Source organism: Periplaneta americana, chromosome 9 (genome assembly GCF_040183065.1).
Source record: "Periplaneta americana isolate PAMFEO1 chromosome 9, P.americana_PAMFEO1_priV1, whole genome shotgun sequence".
NCBI lineage: Eukaryota > Metazoa > Arthropoda > Insecta > Blattodea > Blattidae > Periplaneta > Periplaneta americana.
Window position 1 is genome coordinate 128,173,140 of NC_091125.1, and position 21,645 is coordinate 128,194,784.

The following is a 21,645-nucleotide window of genomic DNA, read 5'->3' on the forward strand; positions in this document are numbered from 1 at the left end:
TAAGAATCGAGTTGGCCACACTGATTGTGATAGGATCGGAATGGATGTTGGGAGCGGCTTACTTCTAAGGTTTTTGGTTAAATAGTTGTGATTATTTTAATAAAGTCTGTAATTGGTTATTAATATTCTATGATTATATTCATATAAATGAGACGCGTTTGCATATTATATTTGGTGCCCATGGTAGTAAATGAAGTTCTTATCGTGAAAAGATAATACATATAAAACGTTGACATCCCATAACCTAGTTACAGCAGGGCGTGTGAACATCTCTCATTTTTATAATCGTTCACGATGTCTGTTTATATTACGAGATGCCGTTTGATGTCGAACATGAGAGAAGCGGTAGGTTAACATTATCATCTGCTTGTAGCTTATACTTCGTTAAAACAATTGAAGAGTAAATTTCTGGAAGTAGTAGGCCTACGGTAGGCCTAGAAATTTGTTTGGAGTTTTATTTATAATAGTTTATGTCCTTTATTGTCTGTATGGAATTCACAAAATAACAAAAGTTACGTAATTTATTTGGGAAAATTTCGGTATACGGATTCCTCACTGACATTTATATCTTACAATACTAAAAAGAGCAGATTTGTCTGCGTTTGTCGAATGCGCATCATCATGCTTACGAAAAGGCACTTTTCAGTGCCAATAATTTATTTTATGTGCACAAGGTTGGAATTTTGAAGTAAGAGGGAAAGGAAGGAATCCGTGTTCTGAAACAGGCCTTTTATGGTAGTATTCAATTACGTTTAACTGGCATGGATAAATCTGTTCACTCTTATCTTCAGGAGAGATATTTTAGAAAAAACAGTAGCTAAAATTCATTGCGAACCTTACCCATTGCTGTATATATTTTTTTCTAGGTTGTTGGCTGTGTGCCTCGAAAGCCTTTGAGTAATATTGGTCTTACAAGACTATACTGTAATGCTGCGCTTCCACCAAAAAAGCCGAAAGAATCAAGAGGACCCATAACTTGGAAAAGTCTTTCTATAACAGCTGTAATTGGAGGAGGATTGTTAGCATTTATGTTATATTTGAAGCGTGAAAAGGAAATAGGTATGGTTTCATGATTTTGTAAAGTTACTGTTAAGTAGGTCCTATCACTGATGAGGCCCTACAGATATATGGGCCTGTTATTTGGGATAAAAATATACGTGGTGGTGTCCACACCTGTGGAGTAACGGTTATCGCGTCTGGCCGTGAAACCAGGTGGCCCGAGTTCGAGTCCCGGTCGGGTCAAGTTACCTGGTGACGTTTTTTCCAGGGTTTTCCCTCAACCCAATATGAGTAAATGCTAGGTAACTTTCGGTGCTGGACCCCGGACTCATTTCACCGGCATTATCACCTTCATCTCATTCAGACGCTAAATAACCTAAGATGTTGAAAAAGCGTCGTAAAATAACCTACTAAAATAAATGAAAATACGTGGTGTAAGATGATTTTTTTAAGTAGTTATTTAACGACACTGTATCAACTACTAGGGTATTTAGCGTCTATGGAATTGGTAATAGCGAGATGGTATATGGCTAGATACCAAGCAGAAATTGAACCCCCCCCCCCCCGAATATAGTTCTGGGCGTTCTTCCGAACAGGGGCAGTGACATTTCCCCTAAGGTTAGAGCTCAGTTTAGGTGTGTTTGTGTGTGTGTGTATTAATCGAAAAAAATGTCATATAAACATGCGTCCTATTCTCAATATTTTCTAGCCACTAATTTTCGATTAATACACACACACCTAAATTGAGCTCTAACCTTAGGGGAAATTCCGCTGCCCCTGTTCGGAAGCACGCCCCTATGATAACTACCTTGTGAGTCATCAGTGACATACTTTTCCATCGTATCTTTAAATTTACCGCAGAAAAATGTGTAATTATGCAATACTGAATTATCACAGTTTCAATGATTGAACATAGTTGTTTAGATTCAAAGCTACATGCACATTGTTTATTTTTAATTATATTATGATTTTAGCCATTCAGAAAGAGCGGAAACGACAGCTGGGGAAGGCGTCTATTGGAGGAAGTTTCGAATTAATTGATCACAACAATAAAGTTCGTAAGAGTGAAGACTTTTTAGGGCAATGGCTTCTGATTTATTTTGGTTTCACACATTGCCCTGATATTTGTCCAGATGAACTTGAGAAAATGGCAGCAGTTATAAAGGCACTTGGTAAGTGCAAACATTTGATACAGAATTTCTATCTGGTAACTTATGTTATTGCATATTTATTAACAGCATTTAAATACCACAATAATGAGAAAACTCCTACATACTGCAAGATGATTTTTGTGGCATGCTATTAAAGAATATTGTTTAGGATACTCAATAGTATTTAATGTAGATAGTTGGTGATATTTGTACGACAATGGTTGGCACAAATATAGTCTAGGTCAGCCATTATTGGGTCTGAATTATACAAAAAACAGTCCACTTTATTTAGTAGTTTTATACTATTTTACAAGAGGTACCAGAAAGGGGCTGTGTGCATCCGTTCCCAAATATATAAACTATAGGGACAAACTTCAGGAAGTGATTCCTGACAGGAAAAGGAAAAAAAAAAGTTCATATTAACATAGTCTATGTTCGGAAATGCACAGAGAATCCGGAATACAGCATAATTACAGAAAAAAAGAGAAAAGTCATAAAAAAAGGGGAGAGTGAGAAGAGAGAATGATTCCTTTGGAAACAACAAAATGTGTAGTGAAAGGAACTAGAACTAAGAGCTCTGTTTGAATTCTGTTCAGACAAATAAACTGAATTTGCAATTAGTAGTACATGTTGTATTTGAGCTTATATCAGAGAGTTGTGTTTGCTAGATGCAGAGAAAGTTGTCCCTCCAGTGCTGCCTTTGTTTATAACTGTGGACCCTCTGAGGGACACAGCTGAGGTTGTGCGAAAGTATGTGGAGGAGTTCTCTCCACGCATCTTGGGACTGACTGGCAGCGTCGAACAGGTGGAGAAGGCCTGCAAAGCCTACAGAGTATACTTCAGTGCAGGGCCAAGGGACAAGGACGAGGACTACATTGTGAGTGCAATCGTTTTTAATTGTGGTTTACAGTTGTTTCGCGTTTTTGTAATAATAGTACTAATAATAATAATAATAATAATAATAATAATAATAATAATAATAATATGCTAATAAAACGAAACTAAATATATGGATCTCAGAATAGAAATACATAACGTCATAGTTTTTTTAACTCAGCGGAGAGTACTTGACTTCGCATCATTTACCTGAGTGTCCCTCCTCTAGTAGTGATAAATTTAATGTTAGATCTTATTGTGATTGTAACATTTTCCTGAGCAATCCACAAAGCACTGCATGATGTTTAATAGAGCACTGGTGCAGTACTGGTAGAAGAAATGGGAGTATCCCGTAAAAACCTAACACGAAACACAGTTGTAACAATGTTGCCAACTTAGCCATTTTGTGGCTAAATCTAACATATTTATGCTGGGTTGCAAGAAAGCATTTATAGGTTCATTAAACACTATTGGTCCTATAACTGTTCATTTAGCGTCAGTAAGCGTTGCAAGAACGACCTTTAAAGCTATTGGTTCTTTAAAGCACTCTGTAAACTATAGGTCTAAAATCGGAGCTATAAACTGTTAACGAATCGTTAGCTGCTATATTGTACGTATATTTCTTGTTTTTGTATCTGACAGTATTAAGTAATTTCGTGGATATGTTATCATCAGAAGTAAGTGAAATGTAATATACATATCACAGTGAACTCGAGATTCATGTGTGTATAGGAAAAGTTTTGTAAATAAAATAATTTTATTACTATTATAGAATCATCTGACGTAGAGGTTATGTTTGATATGATACAACATCTACCAAGACCAAGAATACTAAGAGACAGATCGAATCCTCGAGAAGAATGCGATAATATTGATTTTAAGGTTAGATTTAGATTATCGAAAGACACATTCATGGCTCTGTTGCATGAAATAGGGCATTATATTGGAAAACAAATCGCACGCAGTAAATTGCCTTGCGCTATTACGCAATAGGAGCATTTCAGAATGTGATAGTGGATCATATTCATGTTTATAAATCTACAGTTTGTAGAATAATAAGATGTGTGACTGCATTGCAAGAATGAGAGAACAATACATTACTATGCCTCAAGGAAATTCTGTACAAACAGTAAAACACGATTTCTTCTCAATTTTCAATTTTTCCAACGTTATTGGTGCATAGACTGTAGCCATATGAAAATTCAAAGCCCTATTGGACACTTGAATGAGATGTACCGAAACAGGAAAGTTTACTTCTCTATCAATCTATACCAAGAATCGTTGCATGTTGGCCTGGGTCAGTATTTGATGCCTGTCGTGCAAAGTTTGAAAACAATGACTATCCAAAAACACAATATTACCATAGCGACACGCATGTATAATAAGCAAATTATTTGTGCCGGCTACGATGGCTCTGTCATTTTGAATTTTTACCGCTTAAAGGTGGAATAGCTAACAGATCGTTAAATATCACATTTGCAACGACCTATACTTTAAAGGTCCATTACTTAACGAGAGAATAGCAATTTATGGAACAGATTTCTTGCAACCCAGCATTAGAGTGACACTTAGCCATAGTAATTCGAGAAATGCTTATAGCCTGAAATGTAGGATATTTTATATGACTGACTGGCCAAAGTATAGCTTTTTTTTTTTTTTTTTTTTTTAATATTTGATTCTAAAATATCATACAGAAATAAAGCTTACATGAAACCATTTAATTTAAGATGTTGTATCATGAATGCTTTAAAAATTTCATATCATTTTATTGTTTGATTTGCACATAGCACGAATGTTCTCGGTCTGCTATGTAATCACAGATCATATCACTATAGACGCAATAATCATTCATTCACTCTTTTCTTCACTTTCTCTCATTTCCTGCTCGCTCAGTGCTTTCAACTTGTAGTTATATTTTAACAGTAGTACAACAATGCATTCTTTAAGGAAAGTTTAGTGATATAAATGTTGATATTATAAATAAATAATTCAAATAGTTAAACTAATGTGTGTTAGACTTGTGTTCGTAGATAAATTTTATGTAATATTTATATGTAATAGTGCCTTTTATATTCTATTGATATATGTTTTAAATTACCAATAGAAAGCTTAACTTTATCATCATTACGACAGTGCAGACTGATCCTAATGAATTATGATAAAATCAGCACAATTACTAAGTTAATCGTGATAACACTGATAACCATAGTTTATAAGAACGAATCTAGCCTAGCCTTGCATGTGTAATTGTTGGCATATTCCCGCAATCTAGATGTTCTTTTTACACATAAGAGCTTACTCTTTTGCTCATCTGGTATATTTTTTTCAAGATGAGTTGGCAACGCTGACAGTCTATGTCCACCACAAATTCCTCTTATAAGCAAACATTCTCAAGGAGACAGATAAAGAAGTTAATTTTCTTTCTTCCACCATGTTAATAATGTCAAAACAAGTGCTTGTACAAATTTTGGCACTCGAGCGCATTACGAGGGGCATAAAAAATAAGTTTTGTCTGGGATTGTTTACAGAAAGAAAACACAGCTTCATTGAAAAAATTTATTGGAACAGATATAACTACTGTTGAGTTATTTTTCAACATATTCCCCACTGGAATTGAAACATTCGTCATACCATGATATCAACAGAAAGGTGCAGATAGCTGTCACACATTGGTTCCGATCCCAGGTGGCAGACTTCTACGACACAGGGACACAAAAATCTATCCCATGGAATGACAAATGTCTTAATTCCGGTGGGGAATATGTTGAAAAATAGCTCAACAATTGCTGTATCTGTTCCAATAAATCTTTCCATGAAATTGTGTTTCCTTTCTGTAAACGATTCCAGGGAAACTTATTTTTATGGCCCTCGTAATTGTGCTCAAGTGGCCAAAATTTGTATAAGCACTTGTTTTGGCATTATTGTTATGGTGGAAGAAAAAAAACTTTATCTGCCGCCATAAGAATGTTTGCTTGTTAGACCCACCAAAATTCGAACCCAGTTACCAGCATGGGAAGCTGATGCTGTTAGCCATTTGAATAACAGTGTGCCTGAATCATGATCTTTTTAATTATAATTCTAAGAATATACCAATACACTAGACTCGCTAATCTGGCCTCCTTCTAGTGTACTTCCTATCACTTCTACTATAATAGTTTTCTGGGAAATTTGCACCAGCGCCATATGTTACATTATAATATTACTTACACACGTATGTACAGTAGTGGCAAAAAAACCGGGGCGACCCTTGTAGCTGATTTCAGAGCCTTGTTCACTCCAGAGCACGATAGACTGGTAACTAAGACTTTTGTGGTTCGAATCCTGCCTGGAAAGGAAACTTTTTTTTTGTTCCTTATTCAAATTTATTCCCAATACTTTTCGATTGCAGCGATATTTTACTACTTAATTAACTTATTATTCCCAGAACATGAATTTTACCGGCAATTGAAAAGTATTGGGAATAAATTTGAATAAGGAACAAAAAAAAGTTTCCTTCCCAGGCAGGATTCGAACCGCGAAAGTCTTAGTTACCAGTCTATCATGCTCTAGAGTGAACAAGGCTGTGAAATCAGCTACAAGGGTCAGTCTGTTTTTTTTTTTTTGCCACTACTGTACGTACATACATGTATACATGCCAGCCATATGTGGAACGTTACAGTTTTGATTTAGAAGTGCAAGTGGAGTGGTTGGCGCAGCTTACAACATTGAGTTAATGACATTTTTAAGCATTCTCAGTAATCTGGCACCTCTCTGTGCAAGGAATGGCCGGATTAGCAAGAGTCTACTGTAGTTCATTCTTGTTTATTTTCATTTTTCGAGTCTAGAGTTGCGTGCAAGCTTAAATAACAACTGTAAGAACAACAACATCAGTAATAATGATAATAAAAAATTCTTGAGATATAAAAATAGAAACAGCGCACATGTTATGAAAATATCAGTTATGAAATATAATTTATACTGTATTATTTATATTAAATTATTGGTATGTGAAAATGTTTGTAAGTCGCGAACTCAAGTACCATGCATCAAGAACCTCAGCCCTTGGTACTGGATCATAATGGTAATCATCATCATCATCTGTGGTCATACAGCCCTTTTAGTTTAGCCTTGACCTCCTTAAGAATTGCCGCCCAATCTTCCCTCTCTAGGGCTCTTCGTCTCCATCTCTTAATTCCTGCTTTAACTAGATCATCCTGAACATCATCCAACCATCGTAGTTTAGGTCTCATAATGGTAATATAACATCATTATTGCTTAGTTTCATGTTTTATATTTCATTTTCAAGTTGTTCATCTCCTTTTACAGTATGAGTTTGCAGAGGTAATAGTAATGGTTACGTTGTTTGACAGGTGGACCACACTATTATCATGTACCTGGTGAATCCAGATGGCGAATTTGTGGACTATTATGGACAGAACCGACTAGTGGAAGAAATTACCAGCAGTATCCGAGTGAACATGGCTAAGTGGGATCAGTTTAACAATCCGAGCTGGTTCTGAAGAGGACATACCAGGTCCTCAACTCCAAAGAGTGTTCTAAGTCCTAACATGACGTTCTTGAAGTTTGCGCCTTGCTAGAATTATTGTAGTGTTGTACTAACAAATTGTCTCGAGGTGGCGTTATTAAGTCACTTTGCTATGTGTCCTTCATGCTTTTGGAGTACTTACAGGAGCAAATAGCAAAGTTGTTATGGACATCTTGAAATTCAAGAGCAGATTGTACTCTTGTTCATGTTATTAAAACTTTGAAAGTTTTAAGAAATCTTCCAGTGATCATTACTGGTCGTTTGCTGGCATTTGAGCTTCAGGAGATATTATATTTGTTAAGCAAATGTACAGTGTACAGTTTGTAATAGGCCAAGCTGGATGATGAGACAGTCCCCATCACTTTTGTGTCTCCATCATCTTCACCAGCTCCACATTGAAAGTTACTCTTCGCTGTTTTTCACTTTCTGTGTGATTTGAGATGAGAAGCACTCGTTTGTTTACCAGAACCCAGAAGTCATCTCTTCAGGTGTTGCAAGTCAGAGAGGACTTCAGGGCATATTTTTCCCTCAGCAAGTTTCCATTAACGATTCTGTTTTTGTAATTGTCATATGAGAAATGATGTAATGACAAACAAGCACATTTGGAGAGGAAATGGTCGCAAAAGCTGTCATTGGTGATTGACAAAAAAATGCGCATAAAGGGAGGGGAAAATCTATTTCCCGTCATCCACCTTCAACTTTTGTCAACCTGCGCACTTGAGTTTTCACATTGTGTTAATTGATATAAATGTTATTACACTAAAGGCTGAAGTTTGTCTAGTTTCAGGAAACGACTAGTACTGTTCTCGACACATATTTGCGATCATTTAAGGAATATGTGGAATGTGTACACACGTCCAACTGCCCCTATTGCTACTCTTTGTACCCCTGCTTTCCTGACCATCCAGTCCGAGGCAAACATGCAATTTCTGGTCACATGAACATTGACTCACCATCTTTAATTATCCTCTCAAGTAACTGTATGATATACTCCCCCGTGAAAAATAAATATTCCTATACCCATTTTTCTTTTTAATATTAAAAACAGTAATAATAATACTACTTTACACTACTAAAACTATTCTCAAATCAAAGCAAATTTTTTCTGTAAAACATAGCACCATATGTAATCTTTGGTTCACAGAAACAATTTTACAAATCTTTGCCCAGCCTTTGAAACTTATTTTGTTTTCAGCCTCTGCCTTTCCTAGCTTTGAGAGTTGAAGAGATGAGTTCCGTGCAGATTTCCTCAAGTTTCTGTACACTTCTCAAAAAGAATGTTGATTAATGTTGTACTCCATGTTTGTTTGTTCTAACATTGTAAAAATGAGTTAATTAGAGATGTGTTAGCAGCTAGCTGTGATTAGTGCCTAACATGCAGCATAGGAGTTTCTGTTTTCATTTGTATCACAATCTTACTGAGACACGAAGTTTATCTTCCAGTCTCCCAGTACACATTTATGTCTGATTTGGTTATAATTTACTTAATTTCTGTAGATAATGTAATTTTATTCCATTTCAGTTTTTACTTTATTTTCATTTCACAATTAGAATTAATACAACATAATATAATTAAATATGTATAGATTTTCTGTCTTTTTAATGTCTTTAATTTGACATAGAACGGTGGATTACAGCCTTCATCTGTCTTTCTGTATAGAAGTGAGCACTTTATGAATGGTTTTAGTGATAGTCCTATGATGTCCAATTTTCGCAGTAATAATAATCAACAACATATCTGGCATTAAGTCTCATAGCACTTCTTTCATGCAATAAATCAGCGGTTTCCAACCTTCCAAATGTGTGACTCTAAACTACGAAATATTATATAACTGGCAATCCCAGCTTATAAATGGCAATAGCCAGTGATATTTGTGTGTGTCCCATTATGTTAGGAGGCAATTGGTGCACAAGGAAAGGATGAAGATATAAAACACTCTGTTGTCACTTCAGGCCAAAGAAGAGAGAGAGAAAACAAACTCTATACTTCCTTCACAAACTTAAGAAGTATGGTTCTGCAGCCTGACATCACTGAGCATGAATAGTCCTCTGTCTTTTTCCTGCTGTAAGAAGTGATAAACAAAGTAAACTGGCATTCTACCTATCTATGAATAACCTGATGCCCACTACTGTCATTTTCCCTAGTGAAATTTAATAATCTAGGCTATGTTGTTATTTTTAATAGAATTCATTTAGTCTACAGGATGTGTCAGAATAACTGTTTCTAATTTTCATATGTGAAAGTACCTCGTTTTTAATGTGACGTTTTTTAGTTCGTGTTAGAATTCAGCCTATGGGTTTTTTTTTTTTTTTGGTAAGGTCGCAAATAGCCATAATAGCTGATGCGCCCTTTTTAAACTTCCATTAACTAACAGCTGTGGAAGATACGTAATTAGACATTTTTTCTTAATAAATTAATGTCCGGAAATGCTTCAGTATCCACATAATATGGTAAAAGTAAAAACTTTTCATTGACCTTATTATTGTCCACGGCTGTCTTTAATATTATTGTTTTTCAGCTATTCCCATTAGCATGGAAACAATTAAAGTTGATTTGTTTTCATTTTATGTCAAAAAATAGCTTTTTTTTTTCCTCGCTGTTATTTATACTCGCTATAACATCTCTGGTCTATCGCGAGTTAATCTTTGGTTGAAATCCGAAGGCCTGTGTACTATTGTTGAGACTGGTTCTATTGTTGTGAACTAGATGGCGACTGTATATATATATATATATATATATATATATATATTACTGATTTGTTATGAATATGATTTCGGTGATGAATGAGGCCGGTGATTTTCAGGGATGCTGTGGCCCGAATTTACTGGCATTTGCCTTACGGTTGAGGAAAACCCTGAAAAACCTCAACCAGGAAATTCAAGCCGACTGGGAATCGAACCCGGGCCCTCTGCATAAGAGACCAGCATGCTGACCCCTACACCACAGAGGTGATCAAAAATAGCTTTTGTCAGACCTGTTTATGAATTTCCAATCAAAAATGCATTTATTTGCGAATATTGAATTAGCGGATGTATATGGCATATGGGGCAGTTTATGGCAATGCTAATAATACATGGCGAATTTATGCAGAGCAACATCCTCAGCGTCATATTCCCTGTTGCACAACATTTTGAAGGTTAGGTCAATGTCTTCACATAGAGATTCTTTGAAATCGTAATTTCTTTCATATCATTATATCTTGATACAGAAGCACTTTCAGACACTATTTTATTAACAAAAATATGTTTAATTACATGTCCTCTGTCACATGTTAAAATTAGGAATAATTATTCTGAAATATATTGAATAAGTATAACTCAGAATACATAATGTACACTGCAAGAAAACTTTCTAGAGACTAAAACTAATCTACACATTACTGTGTGAGCACATGTGCAGGGGCATTCTGAAATGGGCAATCTTTTAATGTGATGGGCATTGATGGGCACAAAACAAATGAACTGATGCTAATACCTTCTTTTTTTTTTAAACTTTATAAACATTGTGTCTTAAAAATTATTACTGTACTTTTTTGATAATATAGAATAATATTACACATACGAAACACACAAGAAACAGATTTTTAATTAAATTTATTTCTGTTACAGGCTTAGCAGAAGGATTTTCATATAATAATAATGAAAGCCTAATTTACTTCTGAATAAAATGTGAAATACTGGACATACGCAATATCACATATAATGAACAGAACATTAATGTCAGAAGTTTTGTCTTTGAAAGATGTAATACATGTGTTACTTATTTTAACTTCATTCTAGTGCTGAGGTCATAGAAACTTGCCATGCCTCCCATACACCTTCATGGCGTCTGTACCTTTACCTTTATTACATTAGTGACTTTGATGTTAATACAAGAATTGAAATGAAATATATTTGTAGTTTATTGGATAATACGTACTTAGCACAGAAGGAATTCAGTAATGTTAATAATAAAGAAATCCTTCATCCTTTGTGATATAGTGATTATTTTGCTTCATTCTGAGCTAAAGTGTCATGGGATCGAACCTCGTGATGAATTTTTAGACAGAAAGCTATCTAAATTAATGCAGTTTCTTTAGATAGAGTTAATTATGACATGTGAAAAATATCTTTGTTCATGAATAAAGATATATATATGGTGGCAGAGTTGAGAGTTCAAGCCTGCAAGAATATGTTCATTTTGAATCTTGCCAAACTGCAGCAATATTTTCCAACATGCATATAGAAGATGCAGAAATTGAAAACTGGTATCACTTATGCCAAGAGTAATTAAGAAGTGTCATTGACATAAGATCAAGTGTTCAGCATTAAAATCATGCACCCAATAATAATAATATATTCCTTTTAATGCTGTAAAGGTGCATGGGAATATGGAGATGCGGCTCTATGCTTCTGTGACCTTGACACTACACTGAGGTGGTGTGGTTGGTACCATGCTCGGATTGCATTTATTACCTTCAGAAAAGACTTTGTACTCAATTTGACAAGACACTGAGTGGACTTTGGGTCTATTGTGGAAATTTTGGTAATTAGAAAACTTCCGCCACCATCCTGATTGAACCCTAGACTTTCCAGTCTGTAGTCAGTTTTTATACCAACTGAGCTACCTGGCTGCCAATAATAAACCCAGTACCTCAGAATTAAACTATTTTATTTATTTAAAATTTTATTGCAGTACTAACATTAACATTATGGAAATAATTTAGTTCATAAATTTTTAATTACATTTTTGCAGTCTGTCTAGAATTAATAAACACATATTCAATAATATATTTTTGTTTTGTTTTAATTGAGACACATTTTTCATTTATTCATTTTTCTTTCTCAATAAAATTATCAAGTTCTTCATAAAACCTCCTTACAACTCAACATCAGTCTTCCCACATTTCTCATCAGGGTCACCACTGGAGGTTGAAAACCACTGGCATAAACATTTAAATGTCCTATGAAATTCAAGTGCTTGTAAGTGAAGGCATGTGAATTAAAATTGTGTCAGTTTTTTACAGAAACTTTTTAATTTTAATATAAATATCAAAAGTTAGCACAGTTTAAAATCTGCTATGATTTATGTGTTCTGTATTTTTCCTTTTGAGTTAATTTATGATTATGGGAGTTAATTGTTACACGAGTAAATTGTTCCTTTAAATGAATGCGATGTTTCCAGCACTTTATATTGAAATCACGGAATTCAGTCTTTTTTTTTTTTTTTTTTTTTTTTTTTTATGTCCAACCTCATTCCTTGTATAAACTCAAATCAATCCAAGTCTGAAGTTCATAGTGTACAAAACAGCACTATTTCTTTGAGCAGGCTGTTGTAGATTATATTTGTAAATTGACATTAATTTAACATTTTCGGTATACAGACATGTTTTCTTAATTTTTTTGTGATTGAACTTCGTGTTAATGTGGTTGGATGGTTTCTAATAGCTCCAGATATGGTCATCATTTATGGCCTTCCTCGACTTGGTCAGTCTGGCAAAGTAGAATTCCATTTCTGAGATCGAGAAACCTGTCTATTACTCCAGTGATAGGATCATAGGCAAGTAAATGGTTGATGAATTTTGATGTTGACAAGAAATTGTCATTGAATTTTGTTGTGGACAAGTTCCATAAATTCTGATGTGGGCAAAAATGATTGATGAATTTTCAATTGAACAAAAAATTATTGATAAATTTTATGGGAGCAAAATATGATTGATAAATTTTGATAGGGCTAAGAAGTGATTGATGATTGATGTGGACAAGAAATTAATGATGAATTTTGATGCGAACAGGAAATAATCTGTGAATTTTCATGTGTACAAGAAATGAACAGTAGAACTGAATGTGAACAAGAAATAGCTGAATTTTGATATGAACTAGATATGGTTTATAAATTTTTTATGGATAAGAAATGATCAGTGAATTTTGATGTTGACAACAAATGGTCAATGGATTGTGATGTGAACAAGAAATAAATTAATTTTGATGTGGACAAGAAATGATAGACGAATTTTGGTGCGTTCAAACAATGATTGATGAGAATTAATGTGGTCCAAAAATGATTGATGAATTTTGATGTGAACTAGAAATGGTCAATGGATTTTAATGTGGACAAGAAATGATCAATGAATTTTGATGTATACAAGAAATGATCAATGAATTTTGATGTATGAATTTTGATTTATATAAGAAATGTTCAATCACTTTTGATGTGGGCAAGAAATGATTGATGAAATTTTATATAACAAGAATGATTGTTGAATTTTTATGTGGACAAGAAGTGATCAAAGAATTTTGATGTGGGCATTAGTCCTTGAATTTATAGCATATAAAGGAACCAAATCTTTAAATGAGTGGACTCAGAGTAAAATTTAATATTTCTCTCCCACTTCACAATTCAACTACTAGTCTGTTCTGTTACTCTATCATTGGACGTAATTAATTGTGCTCTATACATGTCTTTATCTCGAATGGTGATAGATAACCATATCAGAAGACAATAGAAATAGTCAACATCTGCTCAGTTTCATATCATGAAGTTTGATTTCTGCTATAATGTGTGTCTCAAATGAATGCTGGGAACCAGTGATAGAGTTTTGCATTTACAAGGCAGCTCAGTAGAAAATCAGTTATATAAATCTTTGTAGCATTTATGAAATAGTACTGAATTTAATTCCTAAGATGATAACTGTTTGTTCAAGCAATAAGACTTAAAAATAGACTGAAATGGGTACTTTTGTTTTGGTAAAAATAATAATAATAATTTTTTTACGAGAACATATTCTTATCATTATCCCAAAATTTTATATAGGTTCATAGACCTCTGAAACATATATTTTATTACATTTCATTGGAATGTTAAATACAATTTATTACATGCAGTAGTTAGATTATATTATATTATGTTATTGATAATTTATTTCTGTTATAGGCTGAAGAGAAAGATGTTTGTATTAAAATTATCTAATTATTAAAAATATATAAACAATGAGAAAAATATAAACTACAGGTCTGATTATATGTTATTCCGCAATAAGCAGAACCGAATCACTTAAGTAAAGTAGGCAGGCATTGGACACACACACACTTAAGTGATTTCACTTATATTTACAATGATAATTATTTGTAATGTCTCATAGTACATGTTTTCAAGAATGAATGCATTATGTTTGTCAGTGGAAAAAGTTAATTTCATTTAGGCACAAGGATGCAAGGTTATATACCGGTAGTTTGAGTTTAATACTTTAATTTAATACTTAATCTGAAGCTGTAATTTATTTGGTATTGTATAAACATCGTTAGTTCATTGAGCAGAATAAACACATCGTGTGTCTAAATGACTTATTTATTTGAGGTTAGGTTTAAAATGTTCCTTTTTAATTCTATCAGAAATTTATTAACTTGCAGTATCAGCGAAATGACTAAAATTTATTTTAATTTTTAAACCAAGTGAAATGTGACAAATGAATTCATAATATTGATGTACCGGTAGCTTAAATCAATGTTTGAACAGTCATTGTCTCTCCTTCACTATTTTAATGTGAACTAGAAACAACATTTTCTGAAATTTATATTATTATTCTCTTTCCTTTTTAGTGACAAAAGCTACAAAAATTAGTATAATGAAAAAAATCGGCCATTGGATCAATAGAATATGTGAATGTATCACAGCTTGTGCTTGAAAATAACATATATGTTTGAAATAAGTAGGCCTAACCTGCGAGAATCAAGCGAGAATCAAGTAAGACATGGTGCTGAGATTGAAACAATTTGTAAGAATGTCTCATGTTTCGAATTATCTGGCTGATATGCTAGAAGAGATCATAAAAGACTAGACACTAAATAGTCCAAACTTTAAGTTTTTCAGAAGAAGGATCTGTTTAATGAATAATCATTTCAATAAAATGTAATCATATAGATATCATATGAATGTCAAAGTGAGGCATGCATGTGGAGAAAATTGTTGAGTTAGGTATTTAAGTATTACTAAAAAGTATCCAAAAATATTTTAATATTAGAGATCAAGTTAAATGAAAAAGTGGAATAGGATAAATTCAGTATCTTAATATAACATTGCTTACAATGTGAGAGAGGCAAAAAACTTTTTTCCTTGTCACTCCCGAGAATTTTTATAGATTCCATTGTTGCCTCCTGTAATTCTGAACTAAATACTTGCAGCATGATGCTAATTGTTCGTTTATGTCAGATAATAAGTTCGAAAATTTAGATTTTTTTTTTCGGTCTCTTTTCATTGGATTTTTTTTTCATCATATTGGCTGCTGACTAACGAAAAAGCTATACCTTTAACAATCATCGTTAATAGGCAACTTTCTTTTCACACTTTTTCTGTTTCATGTCTGCCTGTACAGAGATTTCATAATGTACGATTTACTACCTGTTTTGTTTCATATGTTTTGTATTTGAAATAATGGTGTGAATTAGTTTATCTTAGCATTGTTATTTGTTATTGTAGGAATATTTTAGTTCGTAATTTGCTTATAATATTTCGGTATGTCTACATAAGATATCATCCTTTGAACATTGTTCTTGAAGTTTGATTTGCTTGCTCTGTTTAGATTTTATTGTTCGTAAGAGTTTGTGTTTAGAATTCAGATGTCTGCAATATAATAATTTATATAAATATGAAGTGTGATCAGATGAAATCTACTTATGCTCTGTTTTAGAATTATGAATTGTAATTTAATTGAAAATTTTGCTGCTATCAGTGTGTTTTCTGTAAACTTTGATGTTAGAAGAAGCCTTTTTGTGTGTTCAGACGTCTACCTCATAGCTTCATTGATTTCTCAGTTTCATCCACGAAGTTATACATTTACTGTTTGTCGAATAATTTGTGGAGAATTTCATAGTGTTTTTATTTCTAATGAATTTGTAACCTTTAAGGTTTCTTAAAATAACTGAATGCTTGAAAATCCAATGGTGGTAATTCCGAGCTATACAGTGGATGCTATAAAACTTTATGGTCTCTTGTACATACTTATTTTGTCGTTTCTTTCATAGAGATCGAGGATGGGTTTTTACCTATGATTTTCCATACATGGCAACCTTAAGCAGTGAAAAGCTGTAGTACTGCCTGTTTCTAAGATGTCTGCCACAGCAACTCCAACATAAAACAAAACGTATAGTAACCAGGTTACTAAGTAGAGCAATGGAGCAAATGAAAAGTAAAGGTTTGGAAGTTGTTTTCTATTCCCACTGGAAGAAAGGTAATTCGTGGATCTCAACCAAAAAGGGACTTTCGAGCAGTCAGTGGACGCAAGCCATTAAGATGAACTGTAATACAATACCTGTACATACTCTCCCTGGTAGAACTCTTGACTCAACCCATTGCAGAAGATGCGACGAGCAAGAAACGCTTTCTCACGTCTTGGGTTTCTGCCATCATGGAGAATTGCTCCGAATCAACAGACATAATAAGGTTCGTTCTCTCATCACATCTTCAATCTGTCAGAATGCTTCCTATGAGGTTTATGAGGAGGTTGGTTGCGTCTCTTCTGATGGCTCTACTAGATGTGCTGATATCATCATAATTGATCAGCAGAAGGATAAGGGTGTCATTCTTGATCCCACAATCCGTTTCGAGATGAATGAGCAACAGTCACAAGAGGTGTGTCGTGAAAAACAAGTCATATATGAGCCTTGTTGTCAGCATCTTGGAGCACAATACCACATCATACATTGGACAGTTTTTGGGCTCATGTTCAGTGCCCGTGGCACGATCCCACGAGAAACTTTAAATCAACTTAAACAATTTAAAATTTCTGACGCAACGATTGATACCATAGGATCTCATGTGTTAAAATCATTCTTAGCTATAATTAGTAATCATTTGTACCCAACAAACTTTTATTGTAAATGATTTCCTATGTTTTCAAATCATTTATCTTAATGTTTTCATTTTCCTTTCAAATTGTCACACAATTGGTTTTCATGATTATTCTTAATGAATTGATTAGTAGGCCGATCTATTCGAACCCTTATTTAGGGCGGCTTTTTTTTTATTAAAAATTACATTACATCTATATTCATTACAATAACCACTGTTTTTTTTTTTATTTTACAGGTACGTCTTTTTTACATTAGCCTCTGGGGTGGTTCTTACGTCACGAGAATGTTTAAAAATTTCTGCCATAAATCAGTTCGAACCAGATAATACTGGTTCAAACACACAGTGAAACAAACTATTTTCATTTGGTCACACTTCTTGTATTTGGAAGAATCCTCTGTTAATATTCACGGTCCACAGTTTGTTTTCACTTTCTCATTCACATAAATCTTTTTAAGTTTCCTCATATTTTACGATTTCTCTCAATGGAGTGTTCAAGAATTGGTCTTCCCTACATTTCTAAAATGAGCGTTCTTACTGCATTTGTTAGTGTCATGTTTTTGTTTTCGTATTTTTACTGGTTTGCATTGACGTAATTTGTTTAAAAAAGCCAGAGATTTAGACTGAATAATTGTGCTGTGGAATGAGGAATATTTTTATATTACGAGAAAAACCCAAGAAACTAAATTTTTATAGAATTTTCATGTATGAAGTCGTGCAAATTTACACCATATTATACCCATTTCAGTGCCAGCAGGATTCATTGTAAGTAACGTGTTTTCATAAAATTCAGACCTCGATGAAGCCTGATTTTCAATTTTCCGTAAATAATAATTACTTAGTCACGTTGTAAATTAAATTACATTCTCATGGTTAAGCAGACACAATTTTTATGTCATTTAAGACGAATTATAGAAATATTTAAAACAAAATAACATTTTTCTACACTCACTTCTCGAGTTCTGTGTTACAGGATAAGGATGTAGTAATACTGATAGTAATAGTAATAATAATAATTGTAATAAATCTAATGAACCTAGAGTATAGTGTCATGGAGATACAACTTTCGAGTTAAATATCTGGGCATATTTACAGAAGTTATACAACAGCATTTTATTTCACATTAGATATTTTCTTAATATGTTTATAGTTTACAGGAGAATTGATTTTATTGCAGTTCTGTAATTCACTGCTTTCCTGAAATGTCTTTCAAATGAATTTGAAGTGAATGTAATAAAATTATTACTTACAAATTGAATCAATAACACCCATGAATGATTATTGTTTTGCTGTTCAGTATGCATTGTTTTCCACTTACAAAAGAATTTTTTGTTTTTATCTCATGAAATTGCGCAATCTCTTGTTAGGAATATTGGTTTTCTGATTCTTTTTACTGTTATGCTTATTAGATGACACTGTTCTAACTGTAGTTGTTGGTAGATTTATTATTATTATTATTATTATTATTATTATTATTATTATTATTATTATTATTTATTATTGTTATGTGTTTGCTAATGACCTAAAGTAAAAGAATGTTGTGTATAACAGTGGGAAGAAAAATTACTGATATTTTGATATTCCTTTATTGGAACCCGAAATTTATTCCCAACCTTGAACTTTCTTTGCTAATAGAATACAGGGCTCTCACAAAAGACCAAAGATGAAAAGTGGTTTCGTCAGAAAAGACCACAGAATGAATAAATTCCTCATCGTTTTCAGTTAAAGTTTGCATACTTATGCAGAAATTTCTTTGTAACACTTTGTCCTCTGGTTTTAGGGCTTGCAGCAACTGTAGTCAGTACGGATGAAATCGCAACTGCTTGCTAAGAATCTTGTCTTAAAATCAATGTAAGCACACTGGGTAGATCTGCACCAAACTTTGTTCAGTAATGCCATTATACATGAAAATCAAGCACATAAAAAGCTGTCCTCTATATCAGCCATTTTGCCTCAACAGCGAACAAATTATGAGGCAGTGTTACCAGCTAGGAAAACAATATTGCCACAACTAAATTTTTCGAGTTTCTCTTTCCATTATTGCTATTTTCATGCACCTCAGATTCATAAAACATAAATTACATGTGTTCGAAACCAGAAAGGTCTTTTGTAGGAGCCTGTATTAGTTCAGAAATTTAAAATCTGTTTTTCTTAAATATCCTCTCATCTATATTGTTATCTTAACTTGAGGCCTTTCAGTTAAGAGTTCCTAAACATAATGTGTAGTTGTCATTCCATTTTTTTACTTTTCGTGTGTACTGAAAAGTCTGGGAAATTGAGGCAATTAAGAAAATAGGAACATCAAAGTAACTCAAGAATAAATTGTGTAACAGAGTTTCCCTGAATGGTGAATGTATTCACGTAGTATTACTACATTGCTCAGTTACAAGCTGATAATTCATACATTGCTCACTTTGGAGAAGGTGAAGGTTTACATAATTTAGATGAGATGATATTTGTAAGAAAGCCTATTTGAAGATGTCGGTAATTTTTCTGTCTTAACCTTTCTCGACAAAATTGCTCTATGTACTTAACATTTACAAACTGAAGATTCACTTTGTTATATACTAATTGTAATCAAGTGTCAGAAATCTGAATTGCGATTTGATCCTTGCCGGGTCCAATTTACTTTTCTTTTCCGTCAATTTTTAATATTGAGAAGCAAACATCAACCCATTTAGCCTTTGAGTTATTTACATTAGTGATTTAGTGATTGCATTATACTAAGGGAAATTAAGGGTTTATATTGTCTAATTTTATTTAAAAATGGATTTGTAGAGGTTTATAATAAGAGTTAATGCTCCATTCCCTCATTTCACATATGGCCTAAATGTACAGTCATAAGAACTTTACTCTAAATATTTTCAAGCTTAGCAGAGACTTGCTGAATTGCAATATTTATTTTCACTCAAGCCTGCATTTGTTACCGCTAGAACCCGGATTCATATACTGAGTCTTTCATAAGTTCATGAAACATGTTAGAAATTCACCACAAATAAACTAAGCAACGGTTACTACATTTTATTACACAGAAATGTAGGTAAACTCTCCAAGTTTTTTTTATACATCCCACAAATGCTCAGTGTGTCCACCCTTGCTGATATGACAGATATCCAGCTGATAATCCATTTTATCTCACACGTGTGTCAGCATATTGTGATCAGATGATCAGTCAGTGCCATAGCCGTGGTCATATGGTCGAGAAGTTCCTGAAGTTTAGTGGGGAGTGGGGGTACAAAGCAATGTCCTTCACAAATTTCCACAATAAAAAATCGCAAGATGTTAAATCCGGTGACCTGGGTGGCCACCACACCATGACAACTATGCAATACAGGCTTTTTCCTAACAAAACTTGGAGAGTTTCTCATTCTATCGGTATAAGAATTGCAGTTATCTGTTGCTTAGTTTATTTGTGGAGAATTTCTAAAATTTTTCACGGACTTATGAAAGATGGTGTACACCAAAACATAAACTGATATTTGCGTGCAAATATACGCTATAAATATGCAATTACAATTAATGTAAATGTATTATTTATATCATACACATTTACCTTATACTCTTTTGATGGAGATTTTTCGTCTTGAAAATTCAACATCTGTTGCTGAAGAATGTTAAGTGAAATGTTTTGTGTCAGAAGATGTTGTTGACACACAAAAAAAAAAAGACACATACACACAAAACAAAAAAAAAGCAGTAGAGTTGCCAGTTTTATATAAGCATTGATTACTGAAATGATTAATTTAGTTCCAGAGCCATTGCCATGAAACGTCCAACTTAATGAATATCAATTTTAAAAATGGCAGATGTCAGTAAAAATGTGTATTTTATTGTATAAATAGGAAAACATACATGGATAATCTCAATCTCCAGATTTTTTCAGTTGTGAACGAAGTTGTAATTGTGGAAGAAGATCACTTTTACACATTTACCACATGTATTTTTAAATCCGAGTTCTAGTTATTAATATGCTGTTTTATGTAAGACGTAAGCAATTATTGTTCGTCATCATGTCATTTATTTTTATAAATTGTATAGGTTTGGCAGAGTCTTGTATGAATATTTTAATTTTGCTGAATAAACACATTCAATGAGAATCTGAGTACAAGTACAAATTCAGAGAGGTTGTTGCTATATTTCGATGTAAATATCCCTTAAAAACAAAAGCAAGCTATACTACTGGATATCTCATTTAAACTTTGAATTGTTGTGAATATGGTGGTGATGGTAGTGGCAGCAGTAGTGGGGACGGAGGCTGGAATATGGTG

At 33.4% G+C, this 21,645-nt stretch overlaps 1 protein-coding gene across 1 annotated transcript; it reads left to right on the forward strand.

The window, feature by feature from the left end:
- The first annotated feature begins 16 nt into the window (after positions 1-16).
- Scox (Synthesis of cytochrome c oxidase) lies at positions 17-21,474 on the forward strand. Its single transcript, XM_069835826.1, has 5 exons — positions 17-345; positions 867-1,059; positions 1,974-2,171; positions 2,819-3,027; positions 7,376-21,474. Exons 1-5 carry the CDS (start codon positions 295-297, stop codon positions 7,523-7,525), a joined length of 801 nt encoding a protein of 266 aa, XP_069691927.1. The 5' UTR covers positions 17-294; the 3' UTR covers positions 7,526-21,474.
- The last annotated feature ends 171 nt before the right edge of the window (positions 21,475-21,645 follow it).